We start from the raw sequence: 17644 nt of genomic DNA, 5'->3' as shown, positions 1-17644 counted from the left end.
TCAAGAAATAACTCTAGGATTGTTGTATTGCTCCAACACAAGTGCAGAGGAGGGTATCTAATGCTGCAGATTATTGTCCTTACTTGCAGTATATTCTATTTCTGTCTCAGCTCTACTGTCACATAGGAAAGGTATTGGCCCAGCTGAGATCATCTGTGTTCTGTGCTGGCAGTTTTAAAGTTTTAAAACTATGACATTTGCTTTGGTATGAATTTGCCTATCATTCCAAGAGTTGCCTATTTGCCCTTGAAATTTTCTTCCAGGCAGCCTTGGTTATGGACAATGTATGATTTTTCACCCCCATTATTTGAATGCTTGAGCTGTGTAAGATTATTGGTGCCACCTCATGACTCGTTAGTGAATTACGATTATTAACTGGACGGGGGGAATTGCTCTCATCACTGGTGAAATAGTGCAAATGCTGGATATGGACCATTCCACAATTTATAATCATGTGTCTTTAACCCAAGCCTGTCCAACATGTGGTCCCATCAACCAAGCGCAGGCCATGGAAGCTCAGTCAACATCCAGGTTTTGCTGCTTGCTTTGCCAAGCACCTGCCAGGCTACAGTATGTGGCCAAGAGGCTGCATTTGGTTTGTTGGGCTGCAAGGTTGGCAGTCCTGCTTTAGTCCTAGAAATCATGATGGTCCACCCTGTACTGGAATTCCTGAGATGGGTCCAAAGAACTGTGCATGGAAGAAAAAGAGCCAATAGCACGGTGCCACAAACACCTGGGCAAGAGTGCATATGTCACCATAAAAGAAAACAAATTTGTCAGATTTAGTTTTCACTTTTCTTGGGCTACATTCTAGCATGAGATGTATAACAGCCCTGCAATAAGCAGAAGACACAGTTGGAAACAGTGGTTATTCTGTTGGACTACAACCTGGGAGACCAGGGTTCGAATCTCCACACAGCCATGAAGCTCACTGAGTGACCTTGGGCCAGTCACTGCCTCTCAGCCTCAGAGGAAGGCAATGGTAAAACCATCCCTGAGTACCGATTACCATGAAAACCCTATTCGTAGGGTCGCCATAAGTCGGGATCGTCTTGAAGGCAGTCCATTTCCATTTTTTTATAGTGTGTGAATACTAGACGGACCATTATTTCTTTCCCAACAGGCACTTCTAACATGGTGCAAACAGATCCCTCAAGATTTTTGCCTGTGATACAATATAATCTAGACAAGGTGGCTAATTTGTTCAATGTGTTTGGGTTACGTTGAAAACCAAGCAAACATAGCAGTGAATATGTGAGCGGACAGATGTGTTCTGCTGTGTATTACTAGTGTGTGTACCAAGAAACTTTGTCCTGAAAGTGCTAAGCAAGTACCTTTTTGGTTTACATAAAGTCTGTAGTCTGGCTCACCATGCAGATTCATCTATTGAACCAGTGTGGTACAGTGGTTAGAGTGTACAACTGGGACAAGAGAAACCTGGGTTCAAATCCTCACTCAGTCAGTAAAGCTGACTGGGTGACCTTAGGGTGATCACTTTTTCTCTGCATAACTTACCCCACACTATTGTTTGGGGGAGAAAATGAGGTGTAGGAAGGAACGATTATAACCTTCTCGGAGAAAAGGTGGAATATAAATGCAATAATAAATAAATCAGTTTTTAACTATAGTATCAAATGCTGGTTTGCATGGGTCTATGAGCTATGATAGATTAATGATATAAGGTTTTCATTATCACCCAAAGTTAATTTAAATGCAGGAATTTTTAGTGGGGACAGTTCATACATTCAACTGCCAGTCAATACGTTGAGCAATCAGTTGTAAAGAAACCAAGTTATGTACGTACATGTGTGAATTAACCCTTTGTCAGGACAGGAGTGACACTAACACCTGACTGATGTATATAACCCTTTTTAAAACTAGCCTTGCTGTGGATCTTGCGACAAAGGATATAAGATCTATACGGACAAAATGGAACATCAAAAGAAGCTGGTTTTGCATCTAGGAAGCCAAGTACATACCTGAAGGTGAGATGTTTTCCCCAGACAACTAAGATATTCATTAATATATCTTCCAGGTTAGAACAAGAAATACGAAAACTAGAAAGTGAAGAATCCCAAATATCTGCCAAAGAGCGAATCATCTTAGAGAAACTAAAGGAAACAGAGAAATCCTTTGAGGACCTCCAAAAGGTAAAAACACACAAACTGATCATCTTCACAGAAAGCATGAAATGCTGAAGCAGGAGATTTTAAAAAATATTTTCATTGTATTTTTTTCCAACTCTTTATTTCCAACAAATGATACATAATAGGGGGGGCAGTTGGGGGCACACAGACGGGCAAGGGAGAACTGGTGTCAGAATTTTCCATTAAAAAGTAGGATGAATTACTTGTATAGGCCATCCAGATTCCAGAATACTTATCCAGAAAATGTTACCATCAATATGCTCCACACTCAAAAGGGGACATCATTGCATAATGAGAACACATATTACATCTGTTCACATGAATAGTGCAATCCTAGGGCTATCTGCTCAGAAGTAAATCCTGTGGAATTCAATGGAAGTGACTTCCAGGCACCCATGTATAGGATCGCAGGTTAAAAATGTTAAAGAGGTTTTGAGTTTACAGATTATTTTAAGTGTAATTAGAAGTCAGCCATATAATATTTAAATATTGCTAAATAGCATTAAATCCTATTATATGATTAATATTAACATTGTATAACTTTGTTTTGCTAAGAGTTAAAAGTTGCTGTATAGATTGTTCTACAAATTCCAGGTCCACTGAAGAAGATAAATTTTGCACATATTGTTTGTGTAAAACCATCAAGCACTGCATTCCAGTGATTTATGCATGATCCCCATGGGCAGAACACCTCATTGTTTAACCACATTTATTAGTATCTTTAAAATTCTTGATAAGCAATACCCTAATTTTTGTAAGTGACACAGTTTAACATTTTAGTCAGAGAGCACTAGCGGTAGGCTGATTGCTGAACATTTTTAGAGAAAAATATAAAGCAATCTGAAGAATTTGATGAACTGAATAAACTAAGTTCATATAAACCTAAATCATGGTTTAGTGCTGTGTGCACAAGCAGAAAGGAGCCTGAGTGAAGCCTTGGACTCACAAGCTCCCCACTTTCCTATCTCTGTGTGGCCAGGAGGAGTTTCAGAGAAACCTGACTTTCAGATTCAAAGACTCCTGGCTTCTTGTTACATTCAAACCAGAGGTTATGATTTCATACAAACTCTTGTTCATTAAACAAACCAGTTTCATAACCCATGGTTTGAAAGGGCTTGTTCTAGCTCATGCATGTAGCACTAAACCATGGTTTAGTGTAACATGTGAATGAGCCCACTTGCTGGCAATGAAGAAATCCTGCAGTCTACAAAATATTTTTAAAAAACTGGAATATGCATAGAATATTCCAGAAAGATAGTTAGGCTGATGCTGCTCTTGATCAAGTTTTTTCCTCAGTTATCATATATGTTACTGTATAAAGTGGCTCACCTCTTTCCCAGACAAAGGGAATCAGATGATACTGTCTTTTGCACCACCCATCCCCAAACTCTTGCCCTCCAGATGCTATGGACTCCAATTTCCATTATCAAAAACCTTTGGCCGTGCTGGCTGGGGCTGATGAACTCCAAAACACCTGGAGGACTGGAAAGGTTTTTCTACATTATATAAAAACTAGTTTAATAGCCATACCCTCTCCTCAGGGGATTCCTGAGAATTATAGTTCTGTAAAGGTGGCATGGGATCGCCACCAAAGAAGCCTTAGCACCAGGATTAGGTGGATGAGCGGATCGCAGTTAAGATGCAATAAAACTGTAATGTAGATGTGCCCTTAGTGTATATTTTCACACCACAATAATTTAACTTACAGGATTCTTTAAACAGATGTAGCCAACATGGTGCCCTCCAGCTGTTTTATACTACAACTCCTATCAGCCTCAGTCAGCATCATAAATGGTCAGGAATAGTGAACGCTGAAGTCCATAACATCTGGAAGGCGCCATGTTAGCTGTCCCTTCTTCACAACTTCATGGTGATAGCCGCTAGCATAAGAGTTGATGTAGTATAATGGTGGGACCTGTGTGAGTCGTGTGTCAGATTGACTGTTCAAGAGCTGACTCAGCCGTGAACTCACTAGCTGGCCTTTAGCAAGTCACTCTCTCATCTATCATATAGAGATAATGATACAGGCTTACTTCGTAGGGCTGATGTAGGTATTATTAATATAATATATGCCAGCCTTTTGAACATGCAAGGGTTTTACAAATGCAGAAAAAAACCCAGCTGATTCCAATATGTTTCTTTCTTTTCTTTTTTTTTCAGAGCTTCTCACACCAAGATGGAGGTAGGTGTTTTTCTTCTAGCATTGACATCTATAACTGGTAATGACATGCAAACTTTTATTTGCTATTACTCTACCACAGTTTTTATTCTGTTATTCATCTGTCACCAATATGTATTTTTTTAAAAAAGAATTGCTTGGACAATGGAACTGAAGCAATGCTTTCCCCAAAGTTGCTAATACCAATAGCAAGAGAGCCTTTGATAGGCTGCAAATCAGAGTAACACCCCAGTCTTGAGTGCACCTAAGAGCAACGGAACTTACATGCATGGATAAATATGTTTGAATCCCGGTATAAATTGTCTAAGTTTAATGGTAATGAGGTACCTCTATACTAAATACATTTACTGGAAAGTGGATTTTAATCATTTCTGTGGAATGTACTTGGAAGCAAGGATGCATAGGGTTGATGCCTTCAGTCTGATCCTTAATGTCCTCCGCTGTTCAGTTCTATGTGTCTCTGTTGAACCCTCACAAATGTTGATATGTTCAGACCTTGCTGAAACTTGGAAAGTGCTGTGTAACAGGAGCTACCTCACTAGAGAGATACTTCCTCTTATGGGGGCTTACAGCAAGCAGCACTGTTTTGATCCAGTTAGCAGTTCTGGTGTAGCAGTGATTGACAAAGCAATCCCACCCTCTGAACCTGGAGTGACTGGCATTCTGATCTAGATCACCTACAAAATGTTCATCTTAAAATGCCTTGAAACCCAGATGTATTATTTTTTTACTTGCAAGTTCCAATCAGACATAGAAGGGTCTGCACTGGATTTCTACCACTTATGTGACACAAGCCATGCTATAGTAAAGTGTAAGAAACCAGAGTTCTGGGTTTCCAAAGAAATTTTGGAACTCAATCATCACTTGATCATTTGAAGATGAGGTGTCCTCAGAATTAACTGCAAAAAGGAGCTTCCTTGCCAAAGAAACCTTGTAAAGTATACAACAGTTGGTTTCACACGTTGCTCAGTGATATGCAACAGATAGTAATGCATCATAAATAATTGCCTTGTGTCTTTATTTGTGGAAGCAGTTTGTAAGGTATAACACGCCAATGCTTTGCACATGGAAGCATGATTTTAAAAATCCTTTGATTTCTGATCTCTGAATGAATTTGCGCTTGCTGTGTTGTTGATGGAGCGTTACAGTAGAGACTTGCTTACAGGCCAACTGAGAGAAACAGTTTTAGAAAGAAAACTATACAGTTGTAGATAAGATCTGGTACACCACACGGGCCATTAATCAAAACAAAGACTTCAAGCAGTTTGCTATATTTTTTGTGACCTCCTAGTTACTAGTTGTTCGTTCTGTGACTGGCCTACTTAGAATGAGATGAAAGTCCTCATATGTGAATTGAAAAATCAGTGTAAGATTCTCATTCTGATACATGTAACTTCACTTTAACTCTGGTATAACAACCTGATTTTTTATTATGGCTTCAGCTTTTAACTGGCTGAATTGGTAAATTAATCAACCAAGGATTTCCTGATGTTTCTGTGTGTGTGTGTGTGTGTGTGTATTTTCCATTTAAACTCAGAGAATTCCATTTCAGACTTTGCCACTAGTTTCTACAATACGTTTGGTAAGGATGCATAGCTCACAGCTAGCCGAAGTTATCCATCCATTGGTAACATCTTGTTTAGACTATGGCAATGCATTATGTGTTCGCCTAGCTTTGAAGAATGTTTGGAAACTGCAGTGAATGCAGTATACAGCAGCACTGTTTAGACTGGGACCAGATGTGTGAAACATAATATTCATCATAAAGCTACTCTGGCTGCGGTCTGTTCCTGGGCACAATTCAAAGTGCTTATTTTGACCTACAAAGTCCTAAACACCATGGGACTGAGAGTGGCTGTCTTACTTAAAGGACAGTCCTCTAATTTGAAGGGATGTGAGTCAAAAGCATCTCAGTGGGTGGAGCGAGCAGGCACATCACTGCTGCTCAGCAGAGGGGGCAAGATGGCGGAGAGGTCAATGCTGTGCAAATGTACCAGCTGAGCCAATCTGGTGTTCCTGCCAATGTGTCTGCACTGTGCTGATCCCTCCACCATCTTGCCCCTATTCCTCCCCTTCTCCCTCCAGTAAGTAACAGGCGTACCTGCTGGGAAGCTAGCATAGCAGCTCTGTCCCAGTGAGCCACTTCTGGACAAAGTATGGTCCTCCATTTGAAGGGCAGTCCGGTTTAAAGATAAAGACCCATAGGAGGAGAGCGTAGGGGCCTTAGAGTCACCCATCAACAGTTAGCTCCTAGAGAGTAGACTGAGCAGGCACACAGGCCAACTGGTCTCAGTCTTCTCCACTGTGATGATGAGGTACACTGTATTTCTATTTAAATGATAATAATTATATTTAAATTCCCTTCAGTACAGATAAACTAGCACATGCAAATATAAATATGTCCCCATTTGTTCTTTTTTGGGGTGGGATGCATTTCCCCATTTTCCCATAAGCGGCATGAGTAGCAAATCTATTGGGGCCTGGATACCAAAAGACTACCTGCACCTGCATGAACCTGCATGATAAGTCTCAGAGACCCTGTTTTGTGCCCCTCCACCATCTAAAGTGAGGCAGGTTGTGATGGAGACAGGGACTTTTCTGTGGTAGTACCCATCTTTGAAACTCTCTTCTTAGAGAGCTTCACTTGGCACTGTGAACCTTGGCACTGTCTTTATTCCCTCTTCAGTGTCAGTCAAATCTAAGTCATTTGGTGTTGTCTTTTTTCCTTTGTGCTGGATTTTCCTGCCTGCTGCAATTTGTTCATTTTGTATGTTTTTCTTGTATTTTAACTGTATTTTTATCATATCTGATGAGCAGCTAATAAATGTTTTAGGCACATACTGGGAGAAAGGGTGGAAAATCAATCAATCAATCAAATAAATAAATACTTCATTGTGGAATACACATTCACAGCAAAATTGCCACCTTAGGCTGCAATCTTAACTATGTCTACTCAGAAGTAAGTCCCACTGAATTAAATGGGGCATACTCCCAGGTAAGTGCAGTTAGGATTGCATCCTTATTCCCCTGACCTGGTCTACTTCCCATACTCCAATAATGGCTTAGTTTGGAGAGGTGTCTGAACTGCTGTCTTTGAAGCTGTAGTAATGTGCCATAGCTGATTATAGAATCACAATATGCAATGTCTCCCAGAATGCTGTAGTGGCTCTGCCACGAGATCTAGTAAGGGTTGGACAAGTCAAGCTGTCATGTATTGAAAACAGCAAGAGTAGCATGTCTTGGAAGAATGAATGAGGAATAATTATATGTCAGTAATTTATTTTATTTACTAGGGGCTGCCACCCCTGCTGGCTTTGGTTCACACCCTCACCCCTCCAACACCTAATCCCCTCACCTAAACCACCACCTCCCCTTAGAGCTCACCAAAAGCCTTTTATGATCCCCCCCCTTCTCCTTCCTCCCGATGCTGGAGGTAAAAAGGAACGCCAATCACATCTACGCCCTACACCCCTCACCAAACCCCCCACTGCACCCAGGCCTTGCCAAACTCCCCCTCCCCCTAGATCTGGCCAAACCTCCTTCCCCTACTCTCCACAGGTCGCCAAGCCTCCCTCCCCCTCCCTTTTAGACCTTCTCCTGTGAGGAAAAGGGAAAGAACGGAGGGAGACAGCCGGCTGCAGCAAACCACACAGGAATATTCCTGACACGGCAGGGCAGCTCCTCAGCAACCTTTGTGCTCTCTCGCTTCCCTCCTCCTCGCCCATCAGCACTGAGGCTGAAGCAGTGGCATTGGTGAGGTGGGTGTCAGCAGACCAAGACAGTTGCTGCAGAGCTGCCCTGGCCTGACAGGACTGCTCTTCCATGGCTCGCCTGGATCAGCTGCCTCCACCCTCCGACACTGCCATGATGGCCCGGCAACATTTCGAAGTCTGTTGTCACACTGTAGTTCACAGTGCCATCTGTTGGGTAAGCACTAGCACTTTTCGCCGTGCTTGCAAGCTGACTGGGATTTAGTACAGTTCTTTAAACATTGGCATAATATGCTTCCTGTACCGAGCCCCAGAGAGCAGCCCAGCACCTGTCGTCTTCACTAACTGTAGCTTCCAAACAGTCTTCAAAGGCAGCCCCAGAAAATCAGTTGTCTAACCTGGGTGTGAAAGAAAAACATGGACAGGGTATCTGTGCAAGAACACCCTCTTAAAATATTTAAGAGCCATTTGCTTGGTTTTTGTAGCCCTCTTTAAAATCTTCTGATAGAAGGAAAGTTAAATTGCAGTGCATTAAAGTCCTGTGAAAATATTATTATCTGTGATATCAAACAGAATACAAAGATTACTTAGTAGACAAATTTTAACTGTAGGGGAAAAAAACCCACCAGTTTTTAAAGAGAAAGCCATAACTAAACACAGTATCTTTAATTACATTGGAAAAGATTCGAACTCACACATTGCAAATAAACGCTGACATTTGAGCTAGACATACATAACGCAGAAGTTATTTTTCCTGTTGTACAAGGCTGATGGATTTATTTATTTATTTATTTATTTACAGGGGTCACTGACCTGCTAAACTCTAGAACCTCCTGGCACATGGTTTCGTGCATATACGACTAAAAAAGTTTTAGTCGTCTGGTCTTTCTGTCTCTATAGACTCATCTAGTCTATTGATAGCCATCAAAGCATAGTGCCTCTGCATTTTGCTTGCTTTGATCTAATTATCCAGCACAAAGCGTCTGATGTCTTTGTTTGGGGGGATACGCTAGGAACTCTGCTGCCTAAGCGGTGAGGCCTCTGGGGTCCATAGGGCTGTATCTAACTGTATTTCCTGTTCTCTGACATCCAGATGCAGTAAATTACATTTACTCCCAGATCCCCGAACTCACAACCCTTTATTCACGAACAACAGAGCCAGTTCCTGGGAAAGACAGAACGAGCAGGGTAACTGGTAAGTCTCAACGAAGCATGTTTTATTCTTTCAGCCAATTTGGCAGACATTATCTTTTTTGAACAACAGATCTCCTGGGACTAATGCCCAGCTGTAGTTGAAACAGGAGAAAAGAGCTCGTGACTTGGAATATTGCACGTAACTAGTGAGCAACCTGACGAGATGCTTCTGTATGTTCTATTAAAAACAACAGTTAAAAGTTTAACAATGGTTAACGTTTGAATGAGCTATCATGAGGATATTCCCCCGATGTAAATAAGCAGCCAAGAGGAAAAGGTAGGCGTTTGGAGGTCTGGCCTTTTAAAAACGTATGCACCAAGAACGTTCATGTCTGCGGGCAAAAGTTAACATCAACCTGATTCTGGAAATAGTTGGTAGGAGTCCAGAGCACATTAGATTTGCTTAGATGTCACTGAAATCAAGGGAACATTTTCACAAGTAAGTGCTGAAGTTCACAAGTAGGTGTAGACTGCAGCCTACACTCCATTGATTTCAATGAAACTCCGTCTCTTGCATGTAAAAAGCAGCATTAGCGTTAAATACGGCTCTCCCTTGGAACATCTGGAGAGGATTGTTTTCTAGCATCTAAACAAACAACATTCTAGCATCTACCCTTCTCAATATGTAGACACAAATGGAGCCTACGTGCTAAGTTGGCACTTGTTTGTTTTCCCATCAAGATTCTAGGCAAGATGTTGAGTCCAAGTGTATTTGTTTTTAAAGTTTATTAAACAGTTCAAGTGTGCGGAAATACTAGCTTGCAAAAATAAGAGGCATGCAAATATCCAACTCTTTTAAGAGATGGAATCCAGGTGGGACCTGATTCTCATGAAGCATTACATAAATTATTATACCTTTGCTGCTAAAGTCCCATTCTCTGGGACTTCACCAGTAGGAGTGATGTTCCAAAACCATGCAATATATATATTGCATATATATATATATATATATATATATTGCATATATATATATATATATAACTGTATGTGTCCAAGGGACAAAATATTAATAGAGGTGGTGGTCTTCAAATGTAGTTGTCACTTCAACACAATACAAATTAATGGATGGAACAGCAAGTCTCTGTTGCGGATTCTTCACGGGGGGGGGAGTTGGACGTAAGGGCCTGAGCACTAGTTCCTGGCATGGTGGCTGTATATGAGACCCAACACCTCTTGCTGACAACCCCTTCTTCGTGTAATCTGCGTAGATCATTACTTTATATAGATCATCAATAAAAAATAGGAGAAACCTGTGAAACATCTAAATACAAGCAAAATGCAAGTCATTGGGAGGGGAAGACAAGATCTCAGAGCTGATTAGAGGGGAAAGATGCTGCGTTCTTTAGCGAAATTATCACATCTGTATATAATTTCACTTTAGTACAATCAAATTCTAGAGATGCATGTGGACCCAGCAAACTTCAAATACACAGTGTATGTATGTAAAATAATGTTGCTACTGTTCGAGTGTGCTGCACCTGAGAAATCTTATAAAATTATATGGCTTAGATCCTTATTAACGGCACGAGGGTTTTTTTAAAAAAAATGGACTGAAGATATTTAATCTTGAGAGTGAGAAAAAAATCTTTCACATGAATGACCTTTGGGATATTTAGGCTGCAGTCATAAGGGTGTGTACTAGGAAGTAAGTTCAATTGAACTTAGTCAGTCTTATTCCTTTCTGAGTTACACATGTTTGCAGCAGGATGCAAGCTGATGTGAACTCTGCACCATTGTATGGAAAATATATAGATGTATTAAATAAATAAATTAAATCTGCAATGTGTTATTGTGTTGGCAGAAGTGGCAGAATGGTGCACCTAGTACTGTTCTGCGGGGGCCCTATCCAGAAATGGATGAGTCAAAACTTGACTTTCTTTTCTGATAAACCAGATTTTGGAGATGAGCAACAGGGAGCATCTATCTTCATCATGCTCAGCTTGTAAGCCTTCCGGGGTCATCTGGCTGCCCCCAGATGGAGTCAGGGTACTGGATTCAATACCTATTATCTGAACCAGCAAAAAAGTTTCAATGTATAGATGGAGCACACCATACAAATTGCAGGACAGGGATGGACAGTTGGTGGCTCACAGGCTCAATCTAGTCCCTAAAACAGCTTTATCTAGCTCCCACCAGTGACCCTACCAAGCTTCAATCAATTAAAAAAAAGCCCGATGTTGCTCATTGTTTCACGTGAAAGGAAAAGAAGCAATGACTCTCCATTGGAATTTTACATCAGTGTTGTGTTGCTACTTCATGAACATTCTGGAATAGCAAAGAATCATTGCTAACCCTCAGGGGGATCTTTCAGGAAACACTCAGCCCTGCATTCAACGAACACATGCCATCCCAGACCATGTGTGCTCCATACCTGAAAAGGCCTTACTACTAGGGAGGAATGGGGGAGGGATTAGTTTATTTCTGGTCTGTGTCACTTTCACATGGGTTTACTCAGGAGTACATTCCACCCCATTTCCACATTAATCTGCAGTCTCCACTGGATGGTGGATGTCCAACCTGTCCTGGATGGGGTTGCACTACCCCTGAAGGAGCAGGTTCGTAGCTTGGGGGTTCTCCTAGAACCATCTCTGTCACTTGAGGCTCAGGTAACCTCAGTGGCACAGAGTGCCTTCTACTAAATTCGTTTGGTGGCCCAGCTACGCCCCTATCTGGACAGGGATAACCTGGCTTCAGTTGTCCATGCTCTGGTAACCTGCAAGTTAGATTACTGCAATGCACTCTACGTGGGGCTGCCTTTGAAGATGGTTCGGAAGCTTCCGCTTGTGCAAAATGCAGCAGCCATATGGGTAACGGACCAGACGGTTCGAACATATATAACCGATTCTGGCTCACTTGCATTGGCTGCCTGTATGTTTCTGAGCTTGATTCAAGGTGCTGGTATTAACCTATAAAGCCTTACACAGCTTAGGACCACAATACCTGATGGAATGCCTCTCCCGACACGAACCCACCCATATACTACATTCAAGATCAAAGGCCCTCCTCCGGGTGCCTACTCGGAGGGAAGCTGGGAGTCTGACAATAAGGGAGAGGGCCTTTATGGAATGGTCTTGCTGATGAGGTGCTCCTGGCGCCCACACTTATCTTTTCGGCACCAGATCAAGACTTTCCTCTTCTCCCAGGCATTTTAGCATGTGTTTTTAAAATGCTTTTTTAAAAAATGTGTTTTTAAATTTGTGTATCTGTTTTTAATGTTTTTAATTGTTGTAAACCACCCAGAGAGCTTCAGCTATGGGGCGGTATACAAATGCAATAAATAGATAAATAAACAAACAATTTTTTTAAAAGTCTATACAGAACTTCACATTTAAGTACATATGTTTGAACATATTTTCTCTTAAAATGCTCAATTTGAAGCATACGTTATCCCAAAATATGCACTTTAAATGCATTTTGATACTTTGATACTTCACAACATTTGGAAAAGTGTGAATTGTGATGGAATCCTACTTTCTGATCCTCACATCAGTGCAGAAGGTGAGCAACAGGTCTGCTCATGTCGAAACTTGTAAAGACAGAAGATTGTAGCTAACTTTCTAGATGCATTGAAAATAATGAACCTCAGTTTGACATGTCCATTCATTTCAATGGGTCTATGCTGAGTAGGGCTAGCCTTGGATGCAATCCTGTGTTCCTCAAGAATTCCCATTCCTAGTTGGGCTTTATTATAGAGCTATAAAACCTATAGGGCCCCATGAGAATACAGAAGTTGGCCAACCCCAAGTTTGTAATATGTAGCCGCTGGAGATGGGCGAGAAACTTGATTCAGTTTCACATTTAAACGAGAAATTATCAAATTTGCACTTTCCAAAACAACATGAGAACCGAAAACACAGCCATCTTTTGAAATTTGTCCGTATTCAAATTTTGCAATGCAGTTTGCCAATCCAACAGTCAAATCTAAGCCATTTGGTGTTTACAAAAATGCATATGTTAGGGGAAGGTGTGCATAAAAATATGAGTGAAAATAACATACAGAAATGCATTATATGATGAGAAATAGCTTGCAAAAATGTGTACATTATTCAAAACTGGCTACAGTAGGGCCCTGCTTTGCGGCAGCCTGCTTTGCAGCATTCCGCTAATACGGCGGTTTTCAATTAGAGTTAGGCCCCACTCTTACGGTGCTTGTTCCACTTTTAATAATAAAATAATAATAATAAATTTAATTTCTTTGTCGCCTATCTGGCCGATGGCCACTCTAGGCGATGAACAAAATAGTTAAGATACAATTGAAAATACAGCGATATAATATAAAAACAATACATCTGCAACAACAATATTAAAACTGGGCAGGAGGCATTACAATTACAACAATTAACCCTCCCCGGATACCCCGAAGGCCTGTTTAAAGAGCCAGGTCTTTAAGGCTTTCCGAAATACATTTAGGGAAGAGGCGTGCCGGAGATCTTGTGGGAGGGAGTTCCAAAGAGTGGGGGCCGCCACTGAGAATGCCCTCTCTCTTGTACCTGCCAATCTGGCTGTTTTTGTTGGCGGGATTGAGAGAAGGCCCTGTGTGGCCGATCTTGTCGGGCGGCATAATTGGTGGCGTTGAAGGCGCTCCGTGAGATAAGCTGGGCCAAAACCGTGTAGGGATTTAAAGGTCAATACCAACACCTTAAATTGGGCTCGGAAAACAACTGGTAGCCAGTGTAGATCGAACAACACTGGTGTGATCTGATTTCGGCGGCGACTATTCGTAAGTAGTCGAGCCGCCGCATTTTGTATAAGTTGTAATTTCCGGACCGTTTTCAAGGGTAACCCCACGTAGAGCGCATTACAGTAGTCCAAACGGGAGGTGACCAGGGCGTGTACCACTAGTGGGAGCTGATGAACAGGAAGGTAGGGTTGCAGCCTTCGTATGAGGTGTAGTTGGTACCAGGCTGCCCGGCTCACTGCCGAAATCTGAGCCTCCATGGACAGCCTGGAATCAAGCACAACCCCAAGGCTGCGGACCTGGTCCTTTAGGGGTAGACTCACCCCATTGAACTTCAGGTCAATATCGCCTAACCTTCTCTTGTCCCCCACAAGTAGTACCTCGGTCTTATCAGGGTTCAACTTCAGCTTGTTCCTTCCCATCCATCCACTCACGGATTCCAGGCACTTGGACAAGGTCTCCATAGCCAACTCTGGTGAAAGGCGTTTTTTGGGCATCAGGCACCATTCTATTGAATGAGTTCTGCTTTTCAGCGGGTTTTGCTTTTCGGCAGGGGTCTGGAACGTAACCCGCCATATGAGTGGGGTCCTACTGTACTGTGTTTATTGGGAGACATTTGCACTAAAATTCAGTAGAATGTTCATAAGGATTTTTTTTAAAAAAATCACTAATTGCTGCAGAAATGTGGAGAACTGAATTTAAGACTGGAAAAGTGGGTAACTGAGAGAACCAAAATCGACAGAACTTCCCATCCCTAACAGACACTGATGGGTCAAAGAAGCACAATTAAAATTAAGTTGCACAATTTCTGTTCAGTGCATCAGAGCTAATCAGCACAGCAGAGGTTTATGCTACATCAACAGTGTTTTGTTCCAATTCATTGTAGCTGATTTCATTGGAATCTTCATGAAAAAACATGGTCAGTTCAATCACAGCTGATAGTGAGCCCCAGAGTGGTCATTATGGTTGTCTGCTGGGAAAAGGGAGTGGGGTGGTAAGGTTTGTTGAGAAGACAAGATGTTTTAATCATTGTATACAACAAACCCTTAATCAGGCTGACACTCTCAGCAAGGCCATACATCTTTTACAAGTTTTATTTTGAATATTACAGTTCATTGCTAATCAGTCCTCTTTTATGTTAATGGACATGGCTGTGAAGACTGCCTCTTTCTATTATTATTATTATACCAGTATCTTCTTTCTTCATAGAAAATGGTTTGCAGCTTAATCATAAGCATATTTGCTCAGATGTATATAGAGTTCAATGAAGCTTATTTCCAAATAAGACTAGTTAAAATTTCAGCTTTTAGCTGGTCCTTCGGTAAGAGCTTATACGTAATTATTTAATTGTATGTATGTATTAGGGTTGCCAGGTCGGAACCATCAAAAAACCTGAGAAAACAGGCGGGCCCTAGTGATGACACAGGGCGGGGCCTCATGACATCACAGGGTGGGCCCTCATGCCATCATGGGGGCGGGCCCTAGTGACATCACAGGGGCGGGCCCTAATTATGTCATTAAGCATGATACCATACCAACCACAACAAGATTCCTATGAGTAAGGCAGACAACTTAGCATCCCACAACCAGTCAGGATTCATAACTGAAAACCAAAACTAAAAAAATCCTTGCAGCCAGTCAGTTAATGCAGAATGCTGCGGCGTGATTGCTGACATGAGTGAGATCCTATCCACACATAATATCTCTGCTCTGAAATCTGCACTGGTTGCTGATTTGCTACCAGGCCAAGTTCAAGCTGTGCTTTCCATGTGATGGGTGCCACATAGTACTTGTTCTGCTCTTGTAAGAAATCAGTCCTGTGAAGTGGCAGCATTTTGGATACTTTGTTCATGGGGTTTTTGTGGTAAGAGGTATTCAGAGGTGGTTTACCATTGTCTTCCTCTGACTTTGGACACATATACTTTGGACACATAATGAGAAGACATGATTCACTAGAAAAGACAATAATGGTGGGAAAAGCAGAAGGGAGTAGAAAAAGAGGAAGACCAAACGAGATGGATTGATTCCATAAAGGAAGCCACAAACCTGAACTTACAAAGTCTGAACAGGGTGGTTCATGAGAGATGCTATTGGAGGTCACTGATTCATAGGGTTGTCATAAGTTGAAATCGACTTGAAGGCACATAACAACAACAACAAAGTGATAGCACCCACGCTTTGGAACCTTTTCTTTTACAAAAAAGTTTTTAAAGCTTTTAAAAATGTTTTAAAGATGTTTTGTTTTAATATATTTTAAAGTCTGTTTTTATTATTTTTAAAGTGTTTTTAGTGCTTTTGTTTGCCGCCCTGGGCTCCTACTGGGAGGAAGGGTGGGATATAAATCAAATAATAAATAAATAAAAATAAACTTCATTCACCCAACCCAAAATTCAGAATCATGCCACTTTGAGCTGTTTTGCAACTGTTTATACTTGTTTTATGATTATTCAAATTAATACACACCAGAAGTCACAGCAACAGTCTGAGAAATAGAGTGATATGTTTTCCCCACCCAGCCCTCTCAGTGCCAAACCACAGCATTCCCCACCAGTTGCAGTTTTCAATGGGCGCCTCATGTAGAGTGCATTGCAGTAGTCTACACAGGACGTTATCAGAGCATGGATCACTGAGGCCAGGCTATCCCACAGTAAAGTCACAACGTGTGGCGCAGGGGCTTCCTGATTCAGAGTTCAGTTGCTCAGCCACTGAGTTAACGCTAGCTTTGAAAAGTAAATAAACAAAAATTGCTTCTTGTGTTAGGATTTTCACAGGAGGTGTATCACTGCCAGCGCAAGGCATTTTGCTGCCTGAAAAGGAGCCCAAATCCCCACCTTCCACAATGGAAGAGCGAACAATTTTTAAAAAAAATCTCATGGCACCATTCAAAAAATAATTCTTGCCTTCATCTATCCCACTGATTCTGTTACCTAAAGCAGGTCACTTCACCAGCCCTGGAATGTGTACTTTGGCTGGTTCTATTTTGTAAGGGAACTTTAGAGCACTCTCTCTCTCTCTCTCTCTCTCTCTCTCTCTCACACACACACACACACACACACACATACACACACACACTTTATTGCTGTTTCTAACGAGATGGGGGCAGGGCGGTTGAGCTTTTAAACCAGCGGGGAGGGCAGGCAGGGGAGAGAATGAGGGTTAGGGGCAGAGCGATCGATCGATTGAGCTTTTAAACCAGCGGGGAGGGCAGGCGGGGGGAGAGAATGGGGGTGGGGGGGCAGGGCGATTGATCGATTGAGCTTTTAAACTAGCAGGGAGGGCAGGCGGGAAAGAACAGAGGTGGGAGGGCAGGGCAATTAAGCAATTGAGCTTTTAAACCAGCGGGGAGGGCAGGCGGGGAAGAGAACGGGGTGGGGGCAGAGCAATTGATCAGTTGAGCTTTTAAACCAGCAGGGAGGGCAGGTGGGGGAGAGAACGGGGGTGGGGGGCAGGGCAATTGATCAATTGAGCTTTTAAACCAGCGGGGAGGGCAGGCGTGGGGAGAGAACAGGGGTGGGGGCAGAGTGATTGATCAATTGAGCTTTTAAACCAGCGGGGAGAGCAGACTGGGGGAGAGAACAGGGGCAGAGCAATTGATCGATTGAGCTTTTAAACCAGTGGGGAGGGCAGGCGGGGGCAGAGAACGGGGGTGGGGGGGCAGAGTGATTGATCGATTGAGCTTTTAAACCAGCGGGGAGGGCAGGCGGAGGGGGAGAATGGGGGTGGGGGGCAGAGTGAT

At 42.2% G+C, this 17644-nt stretch overlaps 1 protein-coding gene across 6 annotated transcripts in view; it reads left to right on the top strand.

The window, feature by feature from the left end:
- Window positions 1-17644, top strand: part of PALM2AKAP2 (PALM2 and AKAP2 fusion) — a 370520-nt gene that overhangs the window by 168061 nt on the left and 184815 nt on the right. For all 6 annotated transcript variants that reach the window (XM_061632556.1, XM_061632546.1, XM_061632566.1 and 3 more), the window contains exons 4-6: window positions 2036-2150; window positions 4308-4329; window positions 9130-9231. In XM_061632556.1, the coding sequence (XP_061488540.1) occupies window positions 2036-2150; window positions 4308-4329; window positions 9130-9231 (239 nt within the window). The remainder of the gene's footprint in view (window positions 1-2035; window positions 2151-4307; window positions 4330-9129; window positions 9232-17644) is intronic.

Source organism: Rhineura floridana, chromosome 1, assembly GCF_030035675.1.
Source record: "Rhineura floridana isolate rRhiFlo1 chromosome 1, rRhiFlo1.hap2, whole genome shotgun sequence".
Lineage (NCBI taxonomy): Eukaryota > Metazoa > Chordata > Lepidosauria > Squamata > Rhineuridae > Rhineura > Rhineura floridana.
This window is presented reverse-complemented; position numbering and strand designations above follow the sequence as displayed.